This window comes from Gasterosteus aculeatus, chromosome 18, assembly GCF_964276395.1.
Source record: "Gasterosteus aculeatus chromosome 18, fGasAcu3.hap1.1, whole genome shotgun sequence".
In the NCBI taxonomy this organism is placed as follows: Eukaryota; Metazoa; Chordata; class Actinopteri; order Perciformes; family Gasterosteidae; genus Gasterosteus; species Gasterosteus aculeatus.
Genome location: NC_135706.1, coordinates 15,470,366 through 15,488,085, shown reverse-complemented (window position 1 = coordinate 15,488,085; position 17,720 = coordinate 15,470,366). Strand labels below are relative to the sequence as shown.

Here is a 17,720-nt window from a genome sequence, read left to right as displayed (position 1 = left end):
TGGCATTATGTGTAATCTTGTTGTCCACCATTGGAAATAGTCTCTTTAATAATTTGGAAATAGTGCAGTAAGCCAGAGAAGCACGATTGGGTTCGGGACCCCGAGAAATAATCAAGAAATAATCTGCTCTGGGAATTTCTGTTACAAACAAAGATTAATCAGACTAAGGTTTATTTTTTGATCTGAGTCTACGAGTAGTGTGACGAGTCCTCTGTGTCAGAGACACCCAGAGACAATTCTAACATTCTGCAGAATTATTGACCAGCTACTGAAGGCTGGTCATGCCTCTTTATTTTGTATTAATAGATATATATATATAATATATAATAAAATATAAGATAGATAATATTGCCATGAACACGATGATAATCGTCTACTCACAACTACTGAACTCTTGTGTTAAAATCCAAAGAATCCAAAAGCATTTATCAGAACTTGTCTAATCTCCGCTCTTCAAAAATTCAACGGTCGATTCCCACTTTAATTATCAAGTCCTCCATTCTAGTTAAGAGTTCAGTCGCTCGTTCAACATCTTCATAACCAATAGATGCATTCAAATCAGGTAGATTCGTCCATCTCAGTCAAATCACAACGGACGACAATACACGCATAGAGATATTACGCCAGATGTGTTGTTGATGCTAATGACGACCTTTGTGTGTCCGCCTGCTTTAGGTGTAACTCAACTCCTCCTTATCAGGCTGACGACTCCTCGATGACACCTAACGAGCAATAAGGATCTAATCATTGTAGTAGATGGCAGCGCTTTATGTATTGCTGCCCCGGGGTACAATATGTGTGTGTGTGTGTGTGTGTGTGTGTGTGTGTGTGTGTGTGTGTGTGTGTGTGTGTGTGAGCGAGGGAGCAAATTAAACCTAATTGAATCATCTGCGCCGTGCAGCACTTGACGGTCGGGGAGGCTGTAAAAGGCTGAACTTTGATCTAACGCCAGCGAGCGTTTGGCAAACTGTCACCGGCTGGTCGACGTCAAATAAAATCATCCTTCTGTCTGAACCCCCCCCCTCTTTTTCCCCAGTGTCCTCCCTAGATCTCTGAGTGCTGAGAGCCATTAAATTCTACACGCCGTCCCGCCTTCTCCCACCTGCCTGACTTCTGACGTCACCCAGAGGCTCCGCCCACTCGCCCTTTGACCGCCGTTGCCATGGAGAACCTCAGCGAGCTCCAGAACCCCTTGTTGGACAAAAACAGCAAGCACATGGTCAACGGTTATGGGGGGGACTTCCCTAACAACCAGTACCAGGAAAACATTATTAATTACTTCGCTGGAGGAGGAGAGGGAGGGGGGGGGAGGGGAGGGAGGGGGAGGCGGTAAGGTGAACAGCAGCAACGCGGTGAGCGCGGGTAGTTGCAACACCAACGGGAAGGTAAAGTCCCAGCAGCTTCTGGACGCCACCTCGCTGCACCTGGCGGTGGAGGCCTTCTACCGGCCCAACTTCATCCTGTACAAGGAGGACAGCGGCAGCATCAAGGCCAAGGAATACAAAAGCGAGTGCTGCGAGACCACGTTCACCGAAAAGAAAGCCAAGGAGGCGTCCAACGCGGCGGGGACGGACACGCCCGCCACCGAGGACCCCCAGGCGAAGCTGCTGGAGGACGGGGAGCACGTGAAGATCCAGACGGTGTCCTACGAGGTCGAGGAGGAGGAGTACGTGGAGTACGAGGTAAGGAAGGGGAACCGCGGGAGTGGAACCTTGAAGGGTATCCGGTGACTTTGAGTTGTGAAAGCACTTCTCAGATCAAGTCCCTTTCTCTGGAGGTCGGGGAGAACCGACGCATCCGTTCATCCGGGTGCACGGCCGCTGGCACGGACGCCTCCGTGCGTGCGCGTCTGTGTTAATTGAGAGGCAGAGTGAGCGTGCTTCTGCATCGCCGTGGTATTTGCACGCTTGTGGCATCAAATATTTGGGCTGGACGCCCGGATCAGACGGACGTCCTGCTAACCGCAATCCCCATTAGATCCACTGACCTTGGCCTCAATACCAAACTCCAGTCAAATATAAAGGTAATAAAAAGAGAATTAAGCACGCTGGGCTCGCCCAGGGATATTAGGTGCCACAGCACAGGAGTCTCTCACAGTTGTTTCTCCATTCGGGCGGCGTAGCCGGTAGCTCAAAGCACTCTTAAGGATTTAAGGGATTGGACGGGCGGAATAGGTTGTCGAGGACGACCACTGTGCTACAATACGAAATGAACCGACTGGCCACGAGTCTGCTAGAAGGACCCTGGATGGCCGTGATGGACGTGTGGCTGCTGAAATGAAAAACAACAAAATTGTGGTGCAGAACCAAGGAGCAGACGGCACAAACACATCTTTGTGTATAAAATGTTTTAAATAAATGCGTTTTCTGATGCGGTAAAGTTCCTCTCACTGGTAAACATACGTGGATGCACACAAAACGTAAAATAAATGAGTGAGAAATATTGATACTGCTTAAACCTTGATACTGTATGACAACAGATACTGTATGTACTATATATTGATACAAGGCAGCGATTGTTCTTAGTGCTTTGTTCACAGCGATCTTTTGTCTCATATCTAATCATTGGATGAAAGTATCAAGTACTCCTTCAAAATGGTCTCATCGATCACTATGTCCTTCAGTGCAAATATCCATCAACTATTCATTAAATAAACTAAAGTCGTGGCATTTGAATGATGCAGCGCAAAATGAGAAGACGGTTTGGCTCCAATCATCAAACATCTTGATCCCGCGATGTGATGCAGGCATTTAAAACGTATTTCATACATGCTGTTTCTTCAGCACTCTTTAAACTAGATGAGATCCACATGCAACCTGCTACTTGATTGTCAAGCAGGATTTTACTTTAGGATAAGAACTGTAGGTGTACTTAGAACTATTAGAAGAATAAACGATGTGCCGATCGCTGAGGGAATGCCACTGCTCACAAAGAACAGAACATTAAACTCGATCAAATAATCGCCCTTAAATCGTCACAAATTGACAGGCGGCACGAGATGTGCTAGTTCTGCTTTCTCTGTAACTTGCAGGTTTTCAGAACTAATCACAAAAAAAGATTAGAAAAGCGCTGCTGCGGTGGAGCAAAGTATTTTGTTTTTAAATGACTTTACTGAACACAGCACAAACTCACCAATTATCAAAGCATTCTACAAATAGCCGCCGGGGGCGTCAGAGAAGTAGGCAAATTTCATCAAGGTGATTTCAATTTGTCTTTGTTTTCAAACTCGAAGGTGCATTATGAGAAACAACGGGGAGATTTTAATGGGATCACTTGAGGAATGTGCATTCCTCCTGCGATGCTCGCCGTACCGGCTGCATAGGGGAACCTTCTCGTAGAAACACCGAAACATCCAATTATCAATCCTCTGCGAGCGTCACGTCAATGTGTTCCCCTTTTCAAGAGCCTTGCTGCGCCGCACATCTGCACGTAGCACTTCTTTCTCTTTAAATCCTACAGTAAGAGACGTCTAACGAACAGGGATGAGCAATGCCGAAGTGCCCTCGAGCAAGGCGCTGGATCGCTCTCAGCTGCGGTCGTGCACTTCTGCCTCCAAGTGTAGAAGATGAAAGCAAAGAGAACTTCCAATCCAACCGAATCCGTCCCCTTTTAAGGTTGATGAACCTTTTAAAATGTTTAAATGCCCCTTTTTGAGATTACAGTTCTAGTTGATTTGGTTGCCGTTGGTTACCGGTGATGATGCTGAATACGTCTGTATGGTACCAGGTTTCCGTTTAAAATGACACGTTCATCCATCCTGCCGACTTAATTTAGGCTTATAGCTAATCTGGCACCGTCAGATGGCGTGCGACAAGAACCGTCTGGGAAGCCGCCGTTTGGAAAAGGGCGAGTGCTTTTCGGAAAATACTGAACCATCTGTCAATCAAACTCTTGAATGAAGCCAGTTGGAAGATGTGATGGATTCCTCCTGTGAGATGTGACGGCGCGGCTTTTCTGTCAGAAGGAAACAGAACCGGACGTGCAACTGGTGTTTGAATCTCTGCAGCCGGTGCGATTTGTTCGGCGGCGGCTACTGACTCGCACACACCTCGGTCAGATGAAATATCAATGAGACTCTAGACTCACGTATTAAACTTTAAACGAGGCGTCTGGCCCTGCCCTTACTCTGCTACGAGAGCGGAGAGGACGGCAAGGCCTCTCGAATACTCTCCTGGACTCGCGTCCCCGAGTGTGTTTTCTCTTCTGGATCCATTCGGTGCATTAAAATGGAAACGTGTCTTTTCACCTGCACAAGCAATCGCGCTCGAGCCGAGGATGAGACTCGCCACGTCTGTTTGCTTTTCTGCCTTCTGTTACACCATCTCCAGTGATTCAAATTTGTATTTTCAGTCCATTTCTTATTCACAAAATAATGTGAACATGTGTTAGTCGTGCCGCTCTGCAAGATTTCAATTTTAAAAAAAGCTCTCTGCTTGGCTTTTCTAATTAAAACCTCCTTTTTTTTAGCACACGCTTTAGAGTGCACGCTGCATGTGTGACATTAAATATAGATCAGTTTGATTTATTTAAAATAAATACATCTCCAACCGCCCTCTGCCTCCACCTGTGCAGCCTTTTAAATCAGGCCACGTTGGATCGGAGGGGTTTTCCGCTCTCGCTAAAATCGCCTTCATTAAATCCACGACGTGGTCACGCTGCGGTTCGCTGCGCACACATTGTTCCCCTCCCGAAAGGTCCGGCCGCCGCTAAGCGCCTGTGTCATATAATCTTTCCCAGATATCCCAGTTCTCATTTAGCGGTAAATGACAAAAAAAAAAACGATCTCTCGGATCGCTTCGATTGGGCGGTAAGCGAGTCTGCCCTTTGGATTTGAAAGCCGGCTCACCTCTGCTAAACGGGGGTCCTCACCCCGGGGGGGTTGATGGTGTCTCTCCAGAAACCATCAGCTGCACATTGTGACATGTTAGAGAATGTAACGTTATTGCTGAATTAGTTCTACATTGAGGAGAAACAGGTTATTCGTGGTCGTGAATCGCATGTTTTGCATGGGATGATTAAAATAACTGTGTGTGTGATTATAGAATCCAAAACAGTTCAAATGTGTTTTTCTATTCCAGTCGGGCATCTTTTGTCATTGAATGTAGCATCAAAGCAACGCAGCATCTTCTCTCTGCCAAACTTCCCCTTAATCCTGCCTGAACGGCAGCTCAGAGAATTAACAAGTGAAAAAAATGAGAGAACGGCTTCTGTAATGCAACAGGTTTGTTGTGTAATGCGACAGGCCCCCGGCGCTGATTACATGTCGTGAATCCCAGCGGATTGAGGGGACGGTCATGTAGCGACATCCTCATCAATCTGTTGGATTCAGATGTTTTATTCAAAAATTAACATGAGGCTTTTTTTTCAGAGACATTGTGTAATAAAGTAGATCATTCCTTATTTGTCAGCCTCATGGAGCCTCTCTGTGGCAGGTCACCTCCTCATTGGGTGTGGACATGTAACACAGCGCATCGAATGGCTAATATGCGCCGGCTAATCCATGTAAATTACGCGGGCAAGCCGCTTCACTCCCGACTGTGGCCCGTGAGGCTGCCGTGCAGTTTATGAGACGCGTTCTGGCTTCACGAGGCGAGGGCTGCGCTTGTTATTTTCACCAGATTTAATCCCTGGTTTGAGGTCTGCTGGCGCCTCTCGACTTGTTCACGGAGCGCGAGTAGCGCTGCCGCGCCGGGGCCTCATTACGCCCTCCTAAATTGCACACCTGTCAACGAGAGGCCACGGGGCACCGGGGAGGGGGGAGAGACACGCACGCTAAATATTTTGTTCATTAATTCGACACACGTAACGCATCTCCCCCGACGGCCGCAACGCGTGTTTGAGGGGACTTCCTGGCGACGCGGCTTTTATCATTGTGAACACACACACTCGGTGACTGAGTGTCCCTCCGAGGCTCCGCAGTGGAGTCCCGGCCAGTGTGTAAATCACGGGGTTGTTATTAAGCGCGAGGGAGAAGCTTGTACTTCTGTTTACCAGCCGCCCCTTATTCCGGTAGCACTCAATCACAGCGGCTGACAAATTATAAAGGCCTGAGAAAAAGCCTCCGTCACAGGTTGGGCTCCGAGCCCAGAATGACTTGATAGTGGGTGCAGAGTGCATGTTGCACTGATGCTGCATTAGGATGCAAAGGAGGGGGGGGGGGGCGCAATGTTGTCTTGGTTAGAATTGCATTGCGACAGATGACGCTTCGCCACAAGAAGACATTTGGTTTAATTATACGAGGAAAGGGCCGCGAAAGGCGCACAGCCTCTGACCATGTGTGTTTCTCTAATGGACGTAGGACACGGTTGCAGCCATTTTTTTTGTGAATTCTCGTTCCTCTATCAGGACTGTAAATGTGCTGAAAATGTCATTTTTTTGGGACGTGTTGCATCTTTAATGGTATTCGCTCATTAACTTTGCTTATGCATTCAGCCAAGTAATTGAATTCCCTTTGGTTCTCAAGTACTTTCTGTCAGCATCCAGACCTCCGCTTCTGTGTGTCTGCACAGTAAAGCAATTCATTTGTTTAATTTCATCCGCTGTTTTCTTTCTTCATGAAATGGTTGAAAAGACAATATTAATTTCTGTCGCTGCTTTAATTTGATTCAGTGGGCTCAGTAATTTGTGATGGGTAGTTTCCCCTTTTCTCTCTCTCGTATATTCCACCCAGCTATCTGCATCGCTCTTTTTTTAATTGTGCAGTTGTTATCACTCACTGACTATCTTGTTATTGCCGAGCATGGAAAGGGGAAGTGATTTATTCATCTTTTTCCCAATAGAGGCATGTGGCAAGGAGTCAGACTCCAACCTATAAGTCTGCTTTCAAAAGCATATAAAAGAAACTAACTTACTTAATCACAATTTATGATTTTTTAAATTCTAAACTTGAGTAAATATTGATCTTGTTTCCAAAATAGCCTAAATATGTCGCAGCCAATGTCCACCCGTCCATCCAGTTTCACTGTGTCTGTCGGCAGTTACAACGTGTAAGATGATATTTATTTATTCATGTCACTGCCATGACTAAATCATGAACACTGAATTCGTAAACATGTCAGCACCTCGCAAATAAAAACAAAATCAAATAAATATGAAATGCTGCGACGCTTTTTTCACAGTGGAGCTGCTCCATCCCAAGAAACATTCAAATCCATGTTCATTCTCACACCATCTTCATAGGACCACCTGCCTGTCAAACAGGGCAGTTCGGTATGAGACGCAAGGACCAAATACTAAAAAGGTACAAAGACAAATCTGTGGCACGTTTTCGTGCCCGTTGTGGAGGCAGTGTGACAACAAATGAATTACACGAGGCCCACACTTGGTTACGCTGTCATGGCTGAGTGGTGGAACCGTCCATTAGTTCTTCATTACCTGTCAGCCTGTTGCCACGTGTTGACAGGGTTTACGGCCCGCAAGACGTATCTGAGCAGCACCGTCATGCATAGTCATTAGGACACGCGTGTCTACGGGGAGAGAACAACTGTCAACGCACGCTCATTAAAAGTCAGGTACCACAATGATCAACAAAATAATCTTTCATTTCAATTAAACACTTTCCCTGCAAATCCACAGTGTGTCGGCCTGACCTGGGACCGCTCGTCTGCACGAGTCCTTGAGAAAATAAAAAGACAATGGTGTGATGTACATATTTAATGTTACATGGGACAGCTTTGTAGAGAGATGTGTGGTTTTCATCGGCTTTGGCTTCCTGTGAAGTACCAGCAGCTCTGCATGTAACTTCCTGTGTTGTACCAGCAGCTCTGCATGTAACTTCCTGTGAAGTACCAGCAGCTCTGCATGTAACTTCCTGTGTTGTACCAGCGGCTCTGCATGTAACTTCCTGTGAAGTACCAGCGGCTTTGCATGTAACTTACTGTGTTGTACCAGCGGCTCTGCATGTAACTTCCTGTGAAGTACCAGCGGCTTTGCATGTAACTTACTGTGTTGTACCAGCAGCTCTGCATGTAACTTCCTGTGAAGTACCAGCAGCTCTGCATATAACTTCCTGTGAAGTACCAGCGGCTTTGCATGTAACTTACTGTGTTGTACCAGCGGCTCTGCATGTAACTTCCTGTGAAGTACCAGCGGCTCTGCATGTAACTTCCTGTGTTGTACCAGCGGCTCTGCATGTAACTTCCTGTGAAGTACCAGCGGCTTTGCATGTAACTTACTGTGTTGTACCAGCGGCTCTGCATGTAACTTCCTGTGAAGTACCAGCGGCTCTGCATGTAACTTCCTGTGTTGTACCAGCGGCTCTGCATGTAACTTCCTGTGAAGTACCAGCGGCTTTGCATGTAACTTACTGTGTTGTACCAGCAGCTCTGCATGTAACTTCCTGTGAAGTACCAGCAGCTCTGCATATAACTTCCTGTGAAGTACCAGCGGCTTTGCATGTAACTTACTGTGTTGTACCAGCGGCTCTGCATGTAACTTCCTGTGAAGTACCAGCGGCTCTGCATGTAACTTCCTGTGTTGTACCAGCGGCTCTGCATGTAACTTCCTGTGTTGTACCAGCGGCTCTGCATGTAACTTCCTGTGAAGTACCAGCGGCTCTGCATGTAACTTCCTGTGAAGTACCAGCAGCTCTGCATATAACTTCCTGTGAAGTACCAGCGGCTTTGCATGTAACTTCCTGTGTTGTACCAGCGGCTCTGCATGTAACTTCCTGTGTTGTACCAGCGGCTCTGCATGTAACTTCCTGTGAAGTACCAGCAGCTCTGCATGTAACTTCCCGTGTTGTACATGGAGCTCTGCATGTAACTTCCCGTGTTGTACATGGAGCTCTGCATGTAACTTCCCGTGTTGTACATGCAGCTCTGCATGTAACTTCCCGTGTTGTACATGCAGCTCTGCATGTAACTTCCCGTGATGCACATGCAGCTCTGCATGTAACTTCCCGTGATGCACATGCAGCTCTGCAGCAACTTCCCGTGATGCACATGCAGCTCTGCATGTAACTTCCCGTGATGCACATGCAGCTCTGCATGTAACTTCCCGTGATGCACATGCAGCTCTGCATGTAACTTCCTGTGATGTACCAGCAGCTCTGCATGTAACTTCCTGTAATGCACATGCAGCTCTGCATAGCGCTCGTGACTGCAGAATAACAATATGTCTTTATTATGATCATGTGTTATGACCTTTTGTTATTTTTTGCTTTATGAAGAGAACAAAAAGTCATATCGATCATCGCAGCAGCGGCCCAGTTTTTAAATGATTCATAAGCTTCTCGCCCCGACAACACGGACTCGTATTGTCGGAGGCTGCATAGATGGATTAGGACGTTTTTGCTTGCTCATTCACTTCTGGAGGTTATTACATATGTTTTGTCATCTGGGATGCCTATTTTCTGGATTAGATGTTTGTGTGTGCCTGTTTATTCCTCAACATTGGTGTTGGAGGACTTAACAACTGCCCACCCACTAATCCCCATTAGCAATCAGGGCCATATTACTGTAAGGGGCACAGGTTATTAAAGCTTATTGAAAATGAGTTCATCCCTAAAAGCTAATTAATAAAACGTTCACCCAATTGCAGTAGTTTAACTTTTAATTAAAAAAACTAACACCATAACACAACAGAACAACATATTTTTCAAAGTATTGCCCTTGTTTAATCATCTCCTCACCTAGTGTTTTGTTGGTTGGTTCTCTAAAATGCAGTTTTTAATTTAACAATATGAATCACCGACTCATAACTATAATCACCCAATGCTAAAAGCAGATTGTGAGGTAATATAACGATGGTTATAATATGGTGATCCTTCAACTCAGAAGTCTATAAATAAAAGCAAAATGTGTTTTCGAGGAAAAACACCTGGACTAGACAAAAACACCATTCTATCCAGCGCTGTGGATCCCGGTGCAGGCAGGAGGGCAGCGCGCACTGCCGGCAGCCTGCAGCCCTGCTGCATGACTCAGGATAGCACGGCGGTGGGGCAAACACTCTAAATTCATTAGGTACACAACCACAAAAACACATGATGGGATTAAGAGTGATAAACCCTCTGAACACGGACAGTAAGAAAGATGTCGGACTGCTCAATGAAAATGAAGGACGAGTGTTTTCTTTGTCATCTCATTTTTTTTTAAATGGGACGATTGGACTTTGGATAATGTCCTCGTGCTTTGCTGAATTTCCCCTTGTCTGGTATGATGAAATATTCAGCCTCACATTTAACTTGTTTTCTGTGATACAACAGCACATTGTTAGCCTCGATTCCTTTCATTTATTCCTCGTGTTCCGCCCTCGTGCCGGATCACCCTTCAAACAGGATGACGTCTGAAGGATGCAGCTTAATGGCTTCCATCGAAAACCGCCGCCTCAATCTGCGAGTCTTTTTCGTTGCAGCCAACGGCGGAAACAAATCTCTATTCTTAGTCCTGCCGCTGTTGTGGGGTAAAACACACTCGATGTGTGTTGTTTGGTCAAATGTTGTCGTGAAAAACAAACGTTTTCAGCGACCTATTCAGCCGAGGTTCACGTAAGAGAGGCATCTCAGATTCATGTGAGGAACGTTGCGTGGAGCGTGAAATAGATTCATAAAGCTTTAGGGAGGAGGTGTGTTTGATTCATAACTGTTTCACATTTAAAATGGAAAGTACCTTCAACCGTATCAACCGTAGCTTATTTTTTTGTTAATGCCATCTGCTGTTTGAATGCCAAACTGTAAGGATCTGCATGTCACAAAGCTAATGAGAAACTAATGGGCCATCCCGAAATGTCCATGAATACGAGCTGTGGCATTACGGCGAGCGAAATGATCCGGCATGCAGCGACTCGTCGGTGTTGTGTTTCCCATTACACCAAATGGCTTTTTTCTCTTTCAGTGAATGCAGGTTCTTAAAAATCACCTCTACCTGTACACAAATGAAGGGAAACTTTTCTCCTCATCTTCTACCAAGAAACGCGACTCGGTCCGCGTGTCCGTCTACGCATCAAATTCACCAATGATTTAACCTTTTTAAAACTTCATGAATGGATGCGCTGACCATGTCGGACCTTCAGCTTTCGTTATCCGATTCTCACTGAGTCAAAAGGGAGAAGAAACACCCAAATATTCGAGATAAATTACAAAAGGTTGATCGTGAAACATTTTGGAAAGAACTTTTACCTTCGCTGCCGATAGCTTGAATAGAAGAATGAGACAATGGTTTGCATGGTGAAATTATAAAGCTTCACCAAGTAACCATTTATCTGACTGGAAACATAGGAAATCTGGCAAAATGACACCACCCAATTGAATTGAATTGAAGCATTTCTTGGATGTGAGGATATTTTGGTGAAACCATTACTTTACATTTTAACACTTTTGTGAGGCCAAAACAAACAACATATGAATAAAATATCAAATCGTCTGTAAAAGTCAACAGCAAAGTAAAAGGCAAAGTTCATTTTTGGGTGAACTGTACCTTTAATGAATGAGCTTTAAAGAACTGATGAGCGGAGTCCGTTGTTTCCTGTTAACCATGAAACGGAGCCTGGATGTGTGTTTTGACCCGAGTTGTTCTCTGCAGACGGACTGCTCCAGCGACAGCGAGAGCGAGGACAACTTCATAGTGGTGCCACCGCGAGATCACCTGGGCCTGGCCATCTTTTCCATGCTGTGCTGTTTCTGGCCGTTGGGGATCGCGGCATTTTACTTCTCGCAGGGGGTGAGGACAGACGCACACACACACACACACACACACACACATGCATGAACACGGTGCAGACGCCTCAGAGGTCGTGGTGGGTCACACGCCGACGAGTGTTTGGTGCTCTTTGTGCATACGAATCCCTATTAAAGCCGACATGCAAACCCCCCCCTAAAAACAGGAGGTGATGATACGAGTAGTAAGAAGGGAGCCAGCCTTTGAACTAGTGGTGTCTTTTTAAGAGGATTGAACATGAACACAATTACAGGTGTGGTTCCTTATTAGAGGTGACGAGCACTCGGACGCGCTCGAGAGCCTCCAGCAGTCGTTTAAGCAACACTATTTGTGGGAAGAAATCCATGAAAACACTCACTTAAACCACACTGTAGAAAAAAGATTCTAATTTTATGGAAAATAACATTTTTACAGTAGTTTTTCTGTTTTTAAACTGGTGTACAAAGATTTGTAAAATACAGGTTTTCTCTGTAAAAACCTTGAATGAAAATTTCTGTATGTATAGTTTTTGCACTTTATTTGAATTAAGATACTTTACGTTTTTTGTTTGCAGCCAGTTAGCCAGTAATTTTACAGGGTTTAACCGTTTTTCTTTTACAGTGCATACAGTTAATATTAAAGATATCATATGGAAAAAAATATTTACCAATAGAGATATTTTGTTTGATGGAGGTATAAAACCAGATTATTCTGAACTGTAGACACAGCAGTTACTTCCTAAGAGAACTCGTCTGTTATTTTAGAGTCTGACCAAGGAAACAAAAGGCACTTAATTTAGAAGCTGACAATCTCACCGATCAATTCTCTTTCCTAGATGTTCCCCACCAACGGCCTGCCATGGTGCATGTTTAAAAGCACACGTAAAGCACACGCTGCACACACACACACACACACAGACAGAGAAGCTTTTCCATGCACTGTCCTGCCTTTGACTTTACATTCTTATCAAATGCCCGAGCATTTAGCAGACTTATCTGCGGGGGTTGAGCAGTCCGAGGAAGGCAGATGAAGGCAGTCGGTGAATTATCTTGTCAGGAGCTAATTTGATTCTTCCCGGGTAATTATGGGGAAGTGATGGCTGTGTTTAGGGATGGGTGGTTTTCCTGCCAATCTCCCTGCTTTAAAAGGTGGCGTCCAGAGGAGCTGTCAGGAGAAGATATAGTGGGAGTCCGAACTCGCTTCATTTTATAGCTCAATAACCCACTTCACTGGGCTTCCATTCATTTAATAGTTCAGTGAGCGTCCTCTACTAACTAAATTAATTAATTCTACAAGATTTAGCACATGAATATTGCACGTTTTTAAGCTGAAGTTTATGCAAGCAGGGTCTGTGCCATATATCTTGTATCGATTATCTGCTACTTTTTGGCCGACTAGTCTAAAAACTTCTTTCCCCAACTGCTTTTGGCGTTCGGAACCCTCATCCAACCAAAGTTTGGAATTGATAACACATCAGCTGGCCCACTTACTCCGGGGGCACTCGCATACAAACAGCTTAGCGTCCGTAATGGAGTCTGCGGACGGCAGATCGATAGTGTTTTTGTCTCTTCGGAAGGTCAGACCCGATGAAAACAGAGAGACCCGGTGCCTGGACCCCCCCCCCCAAGGAGGAAGAATATCGGCCTGCACTCACGTGCTGTTTTGAATTTGCCAAAAAACCACACCTTTAATTCTCTGTCACGTCTCTAAAGCAAATTGTGATTTGCTATTTTTGGGATGCGGCGTTTAACGCCTGCACACACAAACAACTGATAGTGACTAAAATAACAGGGGGATTAGCGCTCAGCATTTGATGGAGAACCAGAAATGAGTTTCAATTAATGCCACTAATAGGTAAGTGTTTTGTTTAGAGACGCTGATGAATTTCTCTCTCAGCTCAGAGACATCTGTGCAGGAGGCGCAGCAATTTTTAAGATATTAATAAGACTCCCTTGAAATTGTCTTACAGCGCACAAGTCATGATAATGGATGGAAAGTGATGAGCGAATTCATTTTTAATTGATTTGTGTGCGTGGGGGGGGGGGGGAAGAGACACACGGGAAGTGAGAAAAAGAGTGTTTGTTTGAAGAAACCTGTTAAAAAGGTGCAGAACTGACTTCCCGAGAGCGCATCACAATGTGCGTCTACATGCAACGTCTGAGACCTTATCTTCTTCGCTTCAATCGTTTTGTCTCACCGTTTTCCTCTCAGGGAAAAGCAGGAGAGCGCTCTCAACCCGCCGTCTTCATTGTGGCGGCGTTAAATGCCCCTCAAGAGCAGCAACGTTCTGTTACTCCGTTTGTTTTTGGCGGAGAGAACAACGCGTAAAGAAGTTGATTAATAAAATGATATCAGTGTGGAAATGAAAGAAGTAACGAGTGTCCCACTGTGATGGGGACAATTAAACCGCACTGTGTCATGTCATTTGTAAAAGACTTTGCTGCGGGGTGGTATTACATTTTCCCATAACGTCGCCCTCTCGGGGGGCCTTCGTTTCAATAATTACAGCGTTGATATGGAAGCTAAAAGCTCCGTCCGTTTCCCAAATGTTCATCCTGACCTTTCCAGGCTTTTGTGTGAAAAGTCTTTCTCTGCGGCTCTCATCCGACCGTCTTTCAGAAAGACCCCGCGTGTGGTGTTCTGGGGACGTAACCGATTGAGCCTTTTTTTACCTTTATTATTTCTATATTCTCCAGTCAATAAGCTGCTTTGCTGAAAGACGCTGTGGGGTTCAAAGCTGTCATGAGGATCGCGTATTGGGCCTGTGGCGCCTAAACGTCTCTATACCCAAGAGACGAGCACAACAGGGCGACTGACATCATATACATCATATACAATATGTGCGTCTGATTCCGCTCAGTCAAACATAAAACACTAGCAAATAAGCAAGTAACTGTTTTCTGTCCTTCCTGCAACGTTTTCCACTTCCGCCTCTTCATCTAAATATTAAAGCCGGCGAAACTCTGCGTCGGTCGTAATTTGCATCCCGTCATTTCGAGTCAACTTCCTGCAGGAGTACAGACAGAGAGATCCGCCATGCAGAGACACAAATTGGGGGGGAAATGGAGTCCTGATGCGTCGGTTTGGCGTTCTGGGGCGGGCCGATCCCTTCCTGTCTGCAGGACTGTAGTGCAAATGGGCAGAGCCTATGAATTATACAAGTATTGTTCCATAATGCTACAGCAGGTACAACGTGCAGTTGATATCAAATATTTATGAAGAATTCAAACAAACAAAAAGCGGTTTGTTACTGAAGTCTGGGAGATGAACTCGCCGTGAGTCTAATTACCTGGCGCCCTCGCTTCAGTCAGTCCTGCCGAGCACAGCTAAAAATAAAAAGGAGATACGCGGTCAGGCCCCCCCCCCCCCCCCGAACCAGCTGGCGCCTCTAAACGAGGAAACGCAGCGGCTCGACTCCAGAGTCCTCGCTGCGTGGCGACGGGCGAGGCGAGGCATCCCGGAGAGGGACCTCATCTCATCCACTCCCAGAGATGTGAGGAGAGCCTTCGCTTCGGTGTTTATTCCTCCATCTGTCCCCGCGGGCCCCGGCATCCGAAAAACCGTCATCACGGCGCACCGCGTCCCAGTCGCAATCCCTCTCAGCCCCCCCCCCCCGCATCCAATCACATCGGCTGCATCGTCGTCAGTAACGAAGGTCGTTTCAGTGGGACCGATGCACTGCATTACAGGCACAATGAAGTATGGTTTGCCATTGACACCATTGAATACCATTAACTAGAAAAAGGTGGAAATGATCGTATGATTGTGAATGAAACAGGACAGAAGATATTCGGGGGGGGGGAGAGACACCAGAGATAGAAAAACAAAGTCCAGAAAAAGCAACGGTAACAATTCAAAACGGCAATTCTCTTCTTTCCATTCCCCTCTTGGCAAGAACAAGCAGCCGGGTAAACACATCGACAACGGGCACGACAGACGGGAGAAAGCACTATTGATCGTGGTATTTTCAAGCAAAGTACTGAATAATAAAATCAGCAAGATGCTTCTAGCATCGCTTACTTTGTCTCTCTAACCAACGTTGGTCACGATGAGGCAAATCAACCACGTTTAGGCCGAATGGTTGATGCAGCAGCCCACGGAGGATCTACATGCACTAAAAATGCACTATAACCATAAATACTTGGTAAGTGGGTCTTGGCTTGAATGTGGATTATGTTTTGTCGTTGAATCCCTACTGTTATTTTTCCTCCTTTTAATGAGAAATTACACTGAATGTGCTCTTCTCAGATGCCACTTAAGATTCGGAGCCAGCGGCCCGACAGAACCGGAACCACCGGCCCTTGACGTCTTCACACTAATTGCCATTTTTTATTCCCGCCACGCATGGCGAGTCCTCCCCGGGTTCGCCCTCCAGCCGCGTGTTTTTTCCCCCCAGACCGCCACCAAAACAAATAACAGACGGCTTCTGTTCATTGCAGCTCTGTTGAAAAATAGGTTTCAACCTCTAATCCGTGTGTCTGACTTTCTTTTTCTCTTGCAACCCCCCATCCCCCCCCCATCCCGTCCCCAGACCACCAAGGCAGTGAACAAAGGCGACTTCCCGCTGGCCAACATCGCCTCCCGGCGTGCTTTGTTCCTCGCCGCCCTCTCCATCACCATCGGCACCGGCGTGTACGTGGGGGTGGTGGTGGCGCTCATCGCCTACCTTTCTAAACCGGGACACATATAGCAGCCGGCAACCCTCCCTCCGACGCACCTCCGGGGGTCCCAGGGGGGAGAACGAGCGCCTGGTGGGAACGCCGTGGCTCCTGCAGACTTTGTAGAAAGGGTTTGTGGTTTTTTTTTGGGGCGGGGGGGGGGGGGTGGTAGGATTTGCAGTCTTTCCCTCCGTCTTCGTTTCCCTCCAGCTTCTCTCTCCCTGCGGGCAGCTAGTTAGATTACTGCCCACGCTGACTGGGGGGGCAGGTCCAGCTGGAGGGGGACAAGCCACAGAGAAAGTCCTGTCGTCGCCGTTGAGTCGGGGAAAAAAGGGTTTGAGTGACAGATGTCCCATTGACTTCACCCCCCTATTGGCTTCATCCTCTTTTGGGACGTTTTTTTTTTTTTTTTAAACTTCTGAAGACAACCACGGAAACACCGGAGGAGGAAAGACTGAGGCGAGGGCGCCAGTCCGCCTGATCAACGCGCATCACCCTTAAAATCAACTCTATGTCGTCATCGCCTGAGCTGCAGTTTAGCGTCGGTGGATCTCCTTGAGCCGCCCTCATTGACTCCAACACGCCGAGGAAGGTCGCGGTGGACGGCCACGCTCACGCCCTCTTAGATCATCGCCGTGGAGGGGTGTTGTTTTTGGAGAAATGTCAGAAAAAAAGAAGAAAAAAAAGAAAGAAACTTGTGACTATAATTCCAAGCAAAGACGATCAAGGCTCTGAGAAGAAGAACAAAAAAAAAAAAAAATCAAACGTGATTAGAGGCCGTTTTTGGACGCAGGTACTTTACCTCTGAGGAGGTGTCCATCCGTCAAAGACACGTCTATCTAACAATATCACTTGGAGACAGACAAGGTTTGCCTACATGCAAATGTGCTTTGTTTTTACGTTTGTCTTGTTGTGTTGCCTGACTCTCTAAAAGGCACCCGGATTGACCTTTAAAGAACGTCCCTCTGTAGCCTTAAAGCACCGGTGGATCCCCAAAACGCTGGCAAGGTGGCCTGAAACGAAACGTCCGCCACCACAAGTGGACATTGTCATTAAAAGGCGGGCCTCGCCTGTCCTCCAGGGCCGTGCGTACAGTCGGACAGCTTGGAATTAACCTTTGATCAATCGTTCTTTGCATGACTCTATGCCGGCAGTAAACTGCTACGCATGATTAATTGGCTGTACAACTTGTTTCAGTCAGATAATGACCAAAAAAAAAAAAAGCCTCAATTCAAATTGATCAGGCTGTGAAACGTGAAATCACATCCCCCAATCAGGATATTCCACGGCAGTTACAGTATCGAGGCGCTTCAATCCGTCCCTTCGGACCATCGGTTCTCTCTGTGTGAAGGGATTTCGGTTGGTGTTGTCGTGTTGTGGAGCCGGGGAAGCAGGTGACGTCGGGGCCTCCATCAGTCATACGTGACAT

The 17,720-nt window shown here is 46.4% G+C and overlaps 1 protein-coding gene across 1 annotated transcript; it reads left to right on the top strand.

Annotated features, from left to right (window-relative positions):
• The first annotated feature begins 1,036 nt into the window (after positions 1-1,036).
• On the top strand, positions 1,037-17,508 carry syndig1l (synapse differentiation inducing 1-like). The gene is given in 4 exon segments (XM_040160903.2): positions 1,037-1,300; positions 1,302-1,682; positions 11,520-11,657; positions 16,165-17,508. Coding segments are annotated over 4 exon segments (816 nt in total). The 5' UTR covers positions 1,037-1,162; the 3' UTR covers positions 16,324-17,508.
• The last annotated feature ends 212 nt before the right edge of the window (positions 17,509-17,720 follow it).